The sequence below is a fragment of the Ambystoma mexicanum genome, chromosome 5q (genome assembly GCF_040938575.1).
Source record: "Ambystoma mexicanum isolate Mex_15411 chromosome 5q, UKY_AmexF1_1, whole genome shotgun sequence".
In the NCBI taxonomy this organism is placed as follows: domain Eukaryota; kingdom Metazoa; phylum Chordata; class Amphibia; order Caudata; family Ambystomatidae; genus Ambystoma; species Ambystoma mexicanum.
In genome coordinates this window covers 1276548377-1276561367 of record NC_090933.1, presented here as the reverse complement: position 1 = coordinate 1276561367, position 12991 = coordinate 1276548377, and the positions used below count along the sequence as shown (strand labels likewise).

Sequence of the window (12991 nt, the reverse complement as noted above, 5' to 3'; positions counted from 1 at the left end):
TGTGCATATGGTCCGACATCCAGTGGTAACCGCAGAGTATTGCATCTCGTCTTTCGGGGACCGAAAGGGGGCGTCGGCATACGCGTGTCTGTAACACTATCCCTAGCGTGACGTGTGTAGTACCCAAAATCCCTCACGCACCGAGGTCCCTCAGATTGTTTTTTTTTCCACCCAGATGACTGGTCGCCCTATAGCGGAGCTCTTACTAGAGACATTGTTCATCTTTACCGAATTTCGGTTTATTCCCCGTTAAGTCACTTCGCCAATAAGAACATCTTCGACGAAGACTACGGGGGAATCGTCTACGGCTGTGGATTTCAGCGCTTAAGATCCGGCGGCCGGATTGTCCACGTGGTCGGGCCCTCTGGCTGACCTATACAATAGTGAGAGTGGGGTTGGGGTGGCCATATTGTTTTAGTATGTCTTTTCTCCTTTCCCTTTTTGGTCTGGTCATCCTTCCCTTTTGCTATGGAAAGGACTCCCTTTAGATTCTGCCCTAAGTGTAGGGTCAGATATCCTTGGAAGGACAAGCACAGGACGTGTAACGCCTGTCTCCCCCTAGAGCACGACGAGAAGTGGAGTGCAAACTCCTTTGGCCCAAGACCCTTAAGGAGCGCCGTGTAAAGCGGTGGGTCGCATACGGCATGTCACGCGTGGAGCCCCCTCCCACACCGCCACACCAGCCAAAAGTGACGGGGGTACTTCGGATGACCAAACGTCCAACGCGGATGTTATAGACCTTGAGGCGGACACTTCTAGGTCCACCACGCCCGTCCCCGACCATTCCAGGCTCGACTCTGGTCTTGCTACAGGGACCACACCCAGCACAGGGGCGTACAATCGCACCACAACACTATGCACACAACCCCTATGCCAATTTCAACGGTTGCGTCGAAAAAGGTGAAGGTGCCAACAGGGCAGCCGAAATCTTCGCCGGTTCCCGCGGATCGCTCTGATCCAAGGCCTTCCCCGCATTCGCAGCAGCGCATGACTGGGCAAACAAAGAAGAATAAGGGCGCTACTCCTAATTTTACACAGGTTGAAAGTTGGGAGCCCGACGTTTTGACAAGTCCCAAGGCCTCTATAGGCCCAAAAGATACGACTAGGTCTCTACCCGGAAACTCGTCCGCTAAACCACCTGGTGGCACGGACGGTCTTTCTGTGTCTCTCGACGATTCGGCGACTATTCAAAGTAGCAGTGGCGGCAGTGGGTCTTATCCCGGCCCCGCCAAAGATTATGGGTCAATCCGCAGAAAAGTTTTCGGCGGATTATGTTCCTGATTCTGATGGGACTTACATAGATAGTCAAGAGACTCTCTCCGACACCCTTAGAGGTTCCCGTCAACGCCAAAGGGCGGAGAATGTCACTTTTCCTCGTGCCGGCCCATTCGGGTCCTCTAAATGGACTACAGAAAAGTTCAAGGGTTGTATGGATCGGCTGGAGCAGATCATCGCCTCTTCAGATCATCCGCCCCCGAAAAGAGCAAGGGTAGACCCTAACCCTCAAGTTCAAGTAGATCAGTCTCCGGTTTCCCAACAAGAAGACTTGATCCATATGGATACTTATAGAGATATCTATAATGAGGAAGAAGCGTCCTTTCTCAAACTATGAGGAGGATAAACAGGACACGATAGACAACTGGGACGAGACCCAGCAGGAAGGTGAAAACCTTTGGACACAACAAGATCAGGATTCTGATATTTTGGTCCTGGATTCTCCTCCGGCTCGCCAGGCCTCCCCTGTGGATAACCAAATAGCTTTCAACTCCATGTTGAAAAAAGTGGCAGAATTCTTCAAAATTGCCACTCAAGAGGCGGTACCGGAGCAGGACCTCCAGCGAGTCAATCCATCCCCCTCCTTAACTCTATCCGTAGACGGGTAGCTCCATCTTTGGTCACACCTGCTCTGACACGGGCGGTGAACCCGAGAGTTGAAAAATTATTTCGCCCTTCCCCTACCGACCCTCTATATATCAAGGGGCATGCCATCCCAGACTCGCTGGTAGTGACTACCACTCGAAAGAGGGCAGGGGTACCCCTTGCCACAGGAGAATCGCCACCAGACAAGGAGTCTAAAAGGTTGTATGCCCTGGGCAAGCGTGTCACGTCAGCAACTGCATGCACCATTCGGATTGCTAATACTACGCTATTTGCAAGCTATGCTGATGCCCAATGGAACTTGCTCCAAGGAGGTCTCCAGGAGGTTCCTGAACCAGCCAGAACAAAGCTTCTCGCCATTGTTTAGGAGGGAAAACTGGTTAATCAGAATGTGGTAAAGAACACCCTGTACACTGCAGAAACAGCAGGCAGGTCTCTTGCACAAGGTACTCTTCTAAAAAAGACATGCATGGCTGCGCACGTCGGGCTTCAGGCCTGAGACCCAGGCCTGCCTCATTAACAAACCCATTGAAGAGACTAACCTTTTCGGGAAAGCAGTGGATGAAGCGTTGGAGATGGCCAAGAAGGAGCACGAGACTATTAGGTCTTTGCACCAGATTACACAGAAACCCTCCTCCCAGAGCAGTAATAATTCTCGGCAGTCCTTTCGAGGACAAGCCCATGCCGGTCAGAACTACTACGGCACGGGTAACTTCAACACGAATCAAGCATCCGGAAGCCCTACTTACTACCCCCCAAGGGGGTCAAACGCAGCAAGGGTAGAGGCAGAGGCCCCAATCCCAGAGGAGCCTCAGCCTCGGGTCAGAAATGACCACCAGAAATGACCAAGTCCAGGTCCCCTCCCGTTTCTCCCCGATTGAGGGGCGATTAACATCTTTCCTCAAGGCATGGGAGGGGATAACTTTAGACCAGTGGGTCTTAAATTCCACGGTTATTGCGTGGAATTCACCCGACCTCCACAGTTCAGACCGCCGCGATCACGACGCCTTTCACCGGACCATCTACAGATCCTGATCCAAGAGGTGGAAGCTCTGCTGGGAAAGGACGCTATAGAAGCCATCCCGATTCTTCAGGTAAACGAGGGTATCTATTCAGTGTACTTCCTTGTACCCAAAAAGGATCTCGCCATGCGTCCTGTTCTAGACCTCCGCCCAGTGAACAAGTTCATAAAGCCCCAGAGGTTTTGCATGGTAACACATTACAATAGGTGATTCCATTGCTGAAATGGGGGGCCTTCATGGCAACATTGGATATGAAAGATGCATACTTTCATATTTCAATGTTGCCAGCGCACAGAAAATACCGAAGGTTCATGATTCAGGACAAACACGACCAGGTCAAAGTACTCCCCTTCGGCATCGCCTCAGCGCCAAGGGTGTTTACCAAAGTCCTGGCAGTGGCAGCAGCACACCTGCGCAGACTATCAGTCCCAGTTTACCCTTACCTCGACGACTGGCTTATTACTGGGGACTCGTTCGACGCTTGTTTTTCAAACGCCCCAAAAAACAGTAGATCTCCTTCAGCCTGGGTTTTTCAATCAATGAAAAGAAATCCAGCTTAGTCCCCAGCCAAGTAAAACAATTTCTGGGAGCGCTAATTCGGACGGAAGACTGCCTTGTATTCCCCTCCAGCGAGAGGGTTCAAAACATGCTCTCGGGTTCCTCAATATGTAGCCAGTCGGGAGGTGACGGTACTCAAAGCCATGCATTTGCTAGGGATGATGGCGTCATGCATATACTTGGTTCCCCACGCGCGGCTGCGCATGCGCCCCATGTAAGAGTGGCTCCACAGCCAGTGGTGTCAGGCCAGCGGACAATGGGAAGATCTGTTAGTTATCTCGCTAGCCCTCGTTCTCTCTCTGCAGTGGTGATCAAGAGAAAACCTCTTGAAGGGGAAGACCTTCACCACCCCTGCAGTGGAAGCCACTCTTAAGACAGACGCATCTCTCACGGGGTGGTGGGGCCTCACCTGCTACAGCAGACAGCACACGGAGTGTGGTCCCCTCAGGTAGCGTCCAATCATATAAACTTACTGGAGCTACTAGCGGTGTTCAAAGCATTGAAAGCCTTTCAGGGGCAACTGCAAGGGAAGACAGTGCTGATCCTAACCGACAGCACTACAGCAATGTATAACCTGAACAAACAGGGGGCACTCACTCTCCAGGGCTATCCAAGCTGTCCCAGAACATTTGGATATGGGCTCTCAAACACAAGATGTTTTGTCCTAACATGTTCCAGGGGAACTCAATTTTCTGGCAGACATACTCGGCAGAGATTTTCCTCTGCCAGAAGAATACGAATGGTGGCTGCACGAAGACATTGTGTCCAACGTCTTCGCAGAATGGGGTTTCCCAGAGATCGACCTGTTCGCTACTCAGGAGAAGGCCCAATGCCAAGACTACGCCTCCAGGTACCCCCAGAACCGATCCAAGGGGAACAGTCTCTGGATAACTTGGTTGGGGAAATCTGTCTACGCTCCCCCCCCCCCCATCCCCAACACAGCCTCCCCGACCCCCCCCCCCCATAAGCACCCCCTGACTCCCCTTCTCGACAAGATGGTGCACAAGATGCACCAGGAACCAGTTACCATGATACTGGTGGCCCCCATGTGGGCCCGCCAACCCTGGTTCACTCACCTGATGGAGATGTCCCTCTCCCCACCAGTCAAACTGTCCTGCCTGTACAACATGTTGCATCAGGACAGAGGAGACACCCTCCACCCATGCCCACAAACTCAGAATTTAGCCGCCTGGCTCCTGAGATCATAGAGTTTGGACACCTGCAACTCCCTCAGAGATGCATGGACATACCCGGGGGAGCGAGAAAGCCTAATACACGTTATTGCTATGCCAGCCAATGGAAACGGTTTGTCATCTGGTGGAATTCCAAGGGCGTCAATCCCATCAATTACTCACCCTCACACATTGTTTTGTATCCAACCCATCTGTTGGACACTGGGTTAGTCTTCAATTCCCTAAAGGTTCATCTGGCTGCGTTGTCAGCCTACACCACATCGCAGCAAAAAGTATTGTGGTGGAAGATACCAGTAATTAAAGCCTTTATGGAAGGGGTTAAGAGGATTTATCCTCCCATCTCTCATCCAGCCCCTGGGTGGGATCTGAATGTGGTTTTGACCAGGCTCATTGGAGCTCCCTTTGAGCCTATGCATAAAGCAAGTCTGAAAGATCTGACTTATAAGACAGCCTTCCTAGTGGCTACCACTTCTATCAGAAGGGTTAGCGAACTACCGACTCTTTCTGTTTTAGACCCCTTTGTTACAGTCCACAAAGATAAGGTAGTTCTGCGCACACACCCCAAGTTTGCGCCGAAATTTATCTCAAAGTTCCATGTGAACCAGTCAATCGAACTACCCACGTTGGTTCGAGAAACCTACTAACATGGCCGAAAGAAGCCTTCACACACGTGCGCAGGGCAGTCATGTTTTACATGGAAAGAACTAAACCACTGAGGAAGACTAAACAATTCTTTGTTTCAGTGGCAGCTGGTAGAGAAGGGGATCCTGTCTAAATCAGCAATATCAAGGTTGATTTTCAAATGCATCACACTGTTACACTCTTGCAAAGAGAGAACTGCCCTTCAAGCCTAGAGCGCACACTACTAGAGGCACTGGAGCATCCATAGCATTCATTGCAAATGTTCCCCTAGAGTCCATTTGCAAAGCGGCAACCTGGAGTTCTGTACACACCTTTACAAAACACTATTGCCTAGACACTCATCCTAGGTCTGATTCTCAGGTGGGACAAGCAGTACTAAGACATCTTTTCTCTACTGTTCCTTCTCACAACCCACCTCCAAATCCGGGTACTGCTTGCTAGTCTATGCAGAGCATGTGATTCTAAGCAGATTAACAAGCATCAGAAGACATGCATTACTTACAATCATCAGAAATGCTTTTACGGTATCTGCTTGGATTCACATGCGCCCTCCCTGCCTCCCCGCTCGGGGTGGAAGGAACATGGACGTCTTACTACTTTCTCTCTTTATGTACTCACTCACTATAGCCTTGGGCTCCCTCATGGCAGAATAAATACAATCAGAGGCACCTCGGCGTGTGAGGGATTTTGGGTACTACACACGTCACGATAGGGATAGTGTTACAGACACGCCTATGCCGACGTCCCCTTTCGGGCCCCGAAAGACAAGATGCAATACTCCGCGGTTACTACTGGATGTCGGACCATATGCACAGCATGTGAATCTAAGCAGATACAATCATCAGAAATGCTTTTACAGTAAGTAATGCAAGTCTTCCAAGGGCTTCCCGGCCTCCACCAGCAAGTGACTAGTCGGTACAGGTCCTCTCCCATGCTTCCCCGGTCGGGGGACGCCTGCCATCATTAATCCACGAATGGGTGGGGGAATCGCGTCATATCAGTGGATACTGAAGACCGTCACCCACCGGTACTGTATAGAGTTTGTCTGACCACCCCACTGCCATCCACCCAGAAGACGCCTGTCGCCAGAACACCTGTGCCTCCTTTTGGAAGTAGTTCAGGTCCTGCTGGAAAAGGGCGCTATCTAAGACGCCCCCCTTCTCTAGGTAAACAAGGGTAGTTATTCAATGTACGTCCTTGTACCGAACAGGATCTCACTGTGCGCTCTGTTTTAGACCTGCATCCTGCTACTCCCCTTCGGCATTGCCCCAGACCCAAGGGTATTTACAAAGGTACTGGCGGCTGCCTACCTGCGCATGCAGTTAATCTCTGTATATCCCTACCTCGACGACTGGCTCATACCTGGGGATTTGTTCGCAACATGCCTGATGAATACCCAAAGGAAAGTGGATCTCGTCTTCAACCTTGGGAGTTGTTCTTGGCGAAGATCTCTCAATGAAATTTCACGTCTCCAGCATCAAATCAAGCTGTGGTCTCATAAATAAGAGAATAGGGTACATTCGCCCATTCATATCACAAGAGAACTGCGCTCTTATTTCCACCGCACTAATTAATTCCAGATTGGATTACTGTAACAGCCTCCTAGCGGGCACCAGAGCTCTCAACATCCAATCATTACAAGTGGCTCAGAATAATGCTGTGCGCAATATCTTCATTCAGTCCCGTCGCACACACATTTCCACCTTCAGGAAAAACTTCATTGGCTTCCCATTAAACATCGGATAACCCATAAGATACTAACCACGACTCATAAATGCCTCCGTCTCAGCAGTCCCACCTACCTGTCAGACCGTATAAGCATTAAGCCAAACATTAGGAACCTTCGGTCATCCTTGGCCATCATTCTCAAACAGCCCAAAATTAGGACAGCTAGATTTGGAGGCACAACTCTTGATGCACAGGGACCCCTACTCTGGAACAAACTTCCAGCCCAGATGCGGCAGATTCAGAACTACTCTGTATTCAAACGCGCCGTAAAAACCCATTTTTTCAACATGGAATAACTCCTTGACCTTGCTCCTTCTCTGCTCTATACAAGCTACTCTATATGTTTGTCTGTCCTGTTAAGTTTCTATGTGCGCCCTGATGCCTACGGGCATGTTGGCGCTTTATAAGAATTAAAATAAATAAATAAACCTACGATTCTCTATCGCGAAGATATCCATTCTGGCTCCCAGCCAAGTCGAACAGATTCTGGGGCCTCTAATTCGAACATAAGACTAGATTGTCTTCCCCTTCAATGAGAGGGTGCAAAACATTCTGTTCCAGATCCCTTGCTATGTGTATCCAGTCACTGGGTAACCGTTTGCAAGGCCACATGGCTGCTGGGGATGACTTCCTGTGTCTTCCTAGTCTGCGTATGGGCCCCATGCAGGTTTGGCTCTCGATCCAATGGCGTCAGGCCATCGGAAGGATCTAGTGGTTGTCTCGACAGTCTCTGCAGTGTTGGTCAAGGGAAAACCTTCACCTCCCCCTCAGTAGAAGCCACTCTCACTACAGACTCATCCATCGGACAGGGGGCTTACCTCCTTCAACAGATGGCGTATGGCGCGTGGTGCCCATCAGTAGCGTTCAGTCAAATCAACCTATTGGAACTGCAGGCAGTGTCCAAGGCCCTGAAGACCTTCCAGGCACACAACCAGGACAAGACAGTTCTGGGCTTCATGGACAGTACCATAACCATGTATTACCTGAACAAACGGGGGCATTCAACCTCCTAGGCTATTCAGACTGTTCCAGACCATCTGCAAGTGGGCACTGTTACTCCTCTCACAACATGTTCCAGTGGAACGCTTATCTTCTGGCAGACGTACTCAGCAGATATTTCACTCTCCCCGTAGAATACGAGTGGCGGCCACAAGAGGACATTCCACTCAATGTCTTTGCAGAATGGGGCTTCCCAGAGATCGACATCTTTGGTAGTCTGGAAAATGCCCAATGCCCAGACTACACCTCCAGATACCCACAGAACCGCTCCGAGGGGCATGGTCTCTGGATAACATGGTATGGTAGATTTGCCTATGCCCCACGCCCGCAGATTCCCCTTCTCTCCACTTAGTCAATCAGTTTCTTCTATAGCGCACTGTCACCAAAGGCATCGTGGCGCTGTCGAGAGATACCAAGAGACTGGATGGCTGAATCACATGAAGAGTAAAGTTTTGAGATTTTGTTTAAAAAGTATGAAATCCGTAGTGCTTCGCTGCTGGTAAGGCGGCAGTGAATTCCAGAGCCAAGGCCCTACCACCCAGTCGCTCCTTTCGGTATTTTGGAACACACAGGAGTGCTGCGTCGGTGGATCTTAGAGGCCAACCCAGAATATAGTTCTCCAGCATGGGGTTTAGCATGGATTCACATGCTCATGAATATTCCCTGTCGTGCTGGGAATCCTTGGTAAAAGAAAAACAGTTAGTTTCATTTCTAAACTGTCTTCCTCCTATAAAGCAATCACTGAGCTCTGGGTCATACTGCCCCTAGCCAATGACTGCCCTCTATCTAAGCCCCTCCTCATGCAGCCATCTACAGATCTTTACTTGTATGCAAGTGTTGGGAGTCCTCGTGCTTCGCTCTTCTTTTTTTTTTTTTTGCTGTTTTTTTTGCCGCTGACTCGCCCCACGACAGGGGCGATGGTGAGGAGGGCCTGGACCCTACTCCTATGCCACAGATACCGCCTAGAGACCTTTCACTGGGCATCCTCTCGACCCTACACACGCTGGTATCTGAGCAGGGTTGGATTGGCCTTTCGGCCCGTGGCTGGGCCGAAATTGTCCCTGGGGAGTGGGGGCCGGTTTAAATATATATATATATTTTTTTTCTTTCAAAAAGCCTTTCATCCTTAGGTCGATAAATGAGTACCAACACAGGTTAGGTGATATTGTATGTATATTTGTTCTTTTAAAAAGAGCTTAAGCGTAAGTGCTATACAATAACATATCATTTGACTTTGGACGTCTGCTTGGATTCACAGTAACTTAGTGTGCTTGGGTGCAATGCTATTTGATGCCACTTTCTGTTTTGTGAAGGGGTGAAAGGTTGTGTTTCATCGCTTCCCGGGATGTCACTTTGGGGTGGGGTCAAATGACATCACTTCCGGTGATGTCATCAGAGGTCAAGGGTCGTGAGGTGAGTGGTGGGCCACTTTTTTGAGACGAGGCATGGGCCACTTTATTTTGGGTGACCGGGTCCATTTCTTGTCTCAGTCCGCCCCTGTGTCTGAGATACAGAGGAGGATTCCGCCGACTCCACCGCCCACTCCTCCTCCAGTGGCGCCACTGCCTGCCACCCCGCTGACACCGGGGGAACCGCCGGCCAAGAAGAGGAGGCATCTTGCGCCTCCACGCCCCCTTCTAACCCACCTGAAAAAATAACCCAACTCCCCCCTCCTCCTCCACGGGAGACGGAACCGGACACTGCGACACTGGAGGTTCAGGCCATGTTGAAAAAAGGGGCGATAGAGCTAGTAAGCGGCTCGGGGGCTCCCGAGTTTACTCAAGGTACTTCCTCGGACCATTCTCGACCTACGACTGAACAAGTATATAAAGTCCCAGAAGTTCAGGATGGTGACGCTTCCACACGTGCTCGTCCAGCTGGAAGAGGGAGCCTTTCTGTTGTCGGTGGACCTAGAGGACGCTTACTTCCACGTCCCATCCACAAAGGACAACGCAGGTTTCTGCTCTTTGTCGTTAAAGGGAAGCATTACCAGTTCAAGGCTCATCTACGACTGTAAGGGATCCACGTGTGTCCTTATCTGGACGACTGGCTCATCCGGGCTATGTTGAAAGACATCTGTGGACCACACGGCGAGGACCGTCTGAGGAGAGGATATCGGCCATCCTAGGCAAAGTGCAACGTCTGTTGGCATCCGGAGACGCCAGTGAGGACGATCAAGTCTCTTCTTGGCTTGATGGAGTCATGCATTTACCTGATCCGGCTCTGTAGGTTGCGGATGCGCCCTCTACAGGAGTTCCTCTGTGCCCGTTGGGTCCAGGTGTCAGGAGGCTTCCAGGACAGGATCGCGCTCGACGAGGAGTTCCGTCGGGCGATGAGTTGGTGTGGCGTGCGTTCAAATATCGCCGGGGGCACGGATTTCCAGAGCCCCCATACCAGGAGATTGTCACGACAGACGCTTCCCTCGAAGGATGGGGATCCCACACCGGATATCTTCACGCCATAGGCCTGTGGCTGCCGGAGAAGACGTTGCACATCAGTATAAAAAAAATGTGTCATGGGACAATCAATCCCAGACTCTTCACTGGTAGCTACTGCACGCAAGGGGGCTACCCTGCCAATGGCAATTGCGGAAATGACCCCCAGACAGGGAGAATGGGTGCATATAAGCTTTCAGCACTGAGGCACTTACCTCAGCTGCCTGTGGTGCAAGGAAGCATGCACCCAATGTACGCAATCCAGATAAACGTAGTATGTAGCCAATGTATTTAATCTAAGTGAGTGTAGAATATAGCCAGTATATTAAATATAAGGGAATGTTACAATGTAGCCAATGTACATTAAATTTAGGTGATCGCAAATGTAGCAAGTGTCAAGACTGGGTGAACGCAAAATGTAACCAATATATTGAATCTAGGCTAAGGTACAATGATCCCTATGTATTGAATTGAGGCGAAAGGAAAATGTAGCCTATGAACTGAATCTAGACTAATCACATTACTGCAGGCTGCACGCAGAAGGTAACCACTAATCTTCAACAACCTAGACATTTAAATTTGGCGAATGGTCGGAACTAAGGCACTCACTAAGTATATAGCCAATGTATTAAACCTGTCGCACTCCATGCTGTTGGAACGCAGATTGTCGCTTCAGGACGACCATCCGGTGGGGGCCGAATTACAATGTATATAGATGCTGACACGTCATCGCCAGATATATCAGTTCGCCATATTAGCTACATCGTATTGTTCACCTGTCCTTAATCTGACCTCAGTGGTCTGTTTTATTGTATGACGCTGTATCATCAGAATTATTGGAATCGTCCAACCCATTACCAACAATATCGCCACGCCTTGCGAACAACCAAATGTCGAAACACGTTTCGGCAAAGGCTAATATGATTATATGATCAGAATAATTAAATCTCTATTCAAACTATCATGTGACTTCATACTATTTAATAGCAAATACAATTTTGTGGACAAGCGCACACATCAGGAAGGGGTGAATACCATAACTAAACTTCTACCATCCCAGTGTGCACAGCCAAGTCGCAATTCCTTGAACACCTGTTCGTAGGAAAGTATTGAAGACCTGTCCCTTCACAGGCTGGGCTTAAAAGAGTAGGAGCAATTTGCGCAAATAGCACCAGCAACCGACTGACCATGAGTCAGTGGGTTCAGCCAAAACAACAAAGTAATGTCTTTACTCTGAGGAGTACATTTCACCTGAAATGCTTCTTTTGGATGAAATCTACACTTTTAAATGCACTACTTACACCTTCACTGAACTAGACCTCTGCACTTCATCCTCAGCTGTTCTTCTATTGGGCACAAACCACCACTGCTTGCTTCAGGATCCTCTGCAGCTACACACTACACAATGACCACCGCTTGTTACTTATTTTGTGAAGCTCCGAACATTGCCTCTGATCGACTGATTTCCGACTGGAAATTGACATAGATAAGGGATTACCAAGGTTCCTTTTATGCATTTAGCTTGTACTCATGCACACACACTATCCCAAAGAAAAGTTAAATCTTAAAAATTGGCCTTCATTCCTAAGCCAGTGTAGCCACCAGTTTTACCAAAGGTAGTTTAAGGATTGCATATTTGCCTAGGTTTAGGAAGGTAACCTGGAAGATTCCTCTTATTGTGTCTGGACTTGTAGCCCTTTCTGACCAGTTCTGGACCGTTTGTAACTCTGCCTGCCTTCAAAAACCGAGAAGCTGCTGTAGAGGGATGGTCTTTGAAATGTACAACCACACCCTTGACTACTTCCCTCAGCGGTTGTCTCGGTAGGGTAGCTCGGGGGCAACACGCTTGTCTTGGAACAAGATGATGCTGAGCAACACAGGTTTGATCCCTGTGTCCGCGCTTAGAAACCTCTGGGTATTAAGCTTGTTATAAATAAACAATTACAATGGTAATAGTTGAGTGCAGGTCCCAAGAGGGAGAAGAACGAGGAGCAACTTCTAAGTGTTGAACATAAATGTAAACTTGAGTGTTTTTGAAAAATTATTGCAGCAACTGATAATGAAATAGAACCTAGAATTATTTGAAATTGATTTTTAAACAAATGCAATCTCTTCTTGTGATTTCAGGAAGCAGTTACGGGGACCAGTGTACTTGCCACATTAGGTTCTCCTGGCTTAGTGTCTCCAGCATTGACGCTGGCACAGCCCTTGGGGGCGTTACCACAGGCTGTCATGGCAGCGCAGGCACCTGGTGTCATTACAGGTGAGTGAATGTGATTTCCAGTGAAAAAGATTCTATTTGACTGAAAAACCTGGAGTCCATTTCTCATCCTCAAAATCCCAAACTGTGAAGGCTCTGCCAGCCCGGACCCATCATTGTGCCTCTGACATTGATCTCTGGATGACAACCAACCACCTCATCCTCAACCCTGGGAAACTGAAATCCTAGTCATCACCCAACCAATCCCGTGGCCCAAATCACTAGGGCAAGCACTTGCACCCTCTCGCGTGGTTAAAAACCTTGGATGCGAATTTA

The 12991-nt window shown here is 49.3% G+C and overlaps 1 protein-coding gene across 4 annotated transcripts in view; it reads left to right on the top strand.

The window, feature by feature from the left end:
- Positions 1–12991, top strand: part of PUF60 (poly(U) binding splicing factor 60) — a 243117-nt gene that overhangs the window by 214302 nt on the left and 15824 nt on the right. For all 4 annotated transcript variants that reach the window (XM_069621851.1, XM_069621850.1, XM_069621849.1 and 1 more), the window contains one exon: positions 12583–12718. In XM_069621851.1, coding sequence (XP_069477952.1) covers positions 12583–12718 — 136 coding nt within the window. The remainder of the gene's footprint in view (positions 1–12582; positions 12719–12991) is intronic.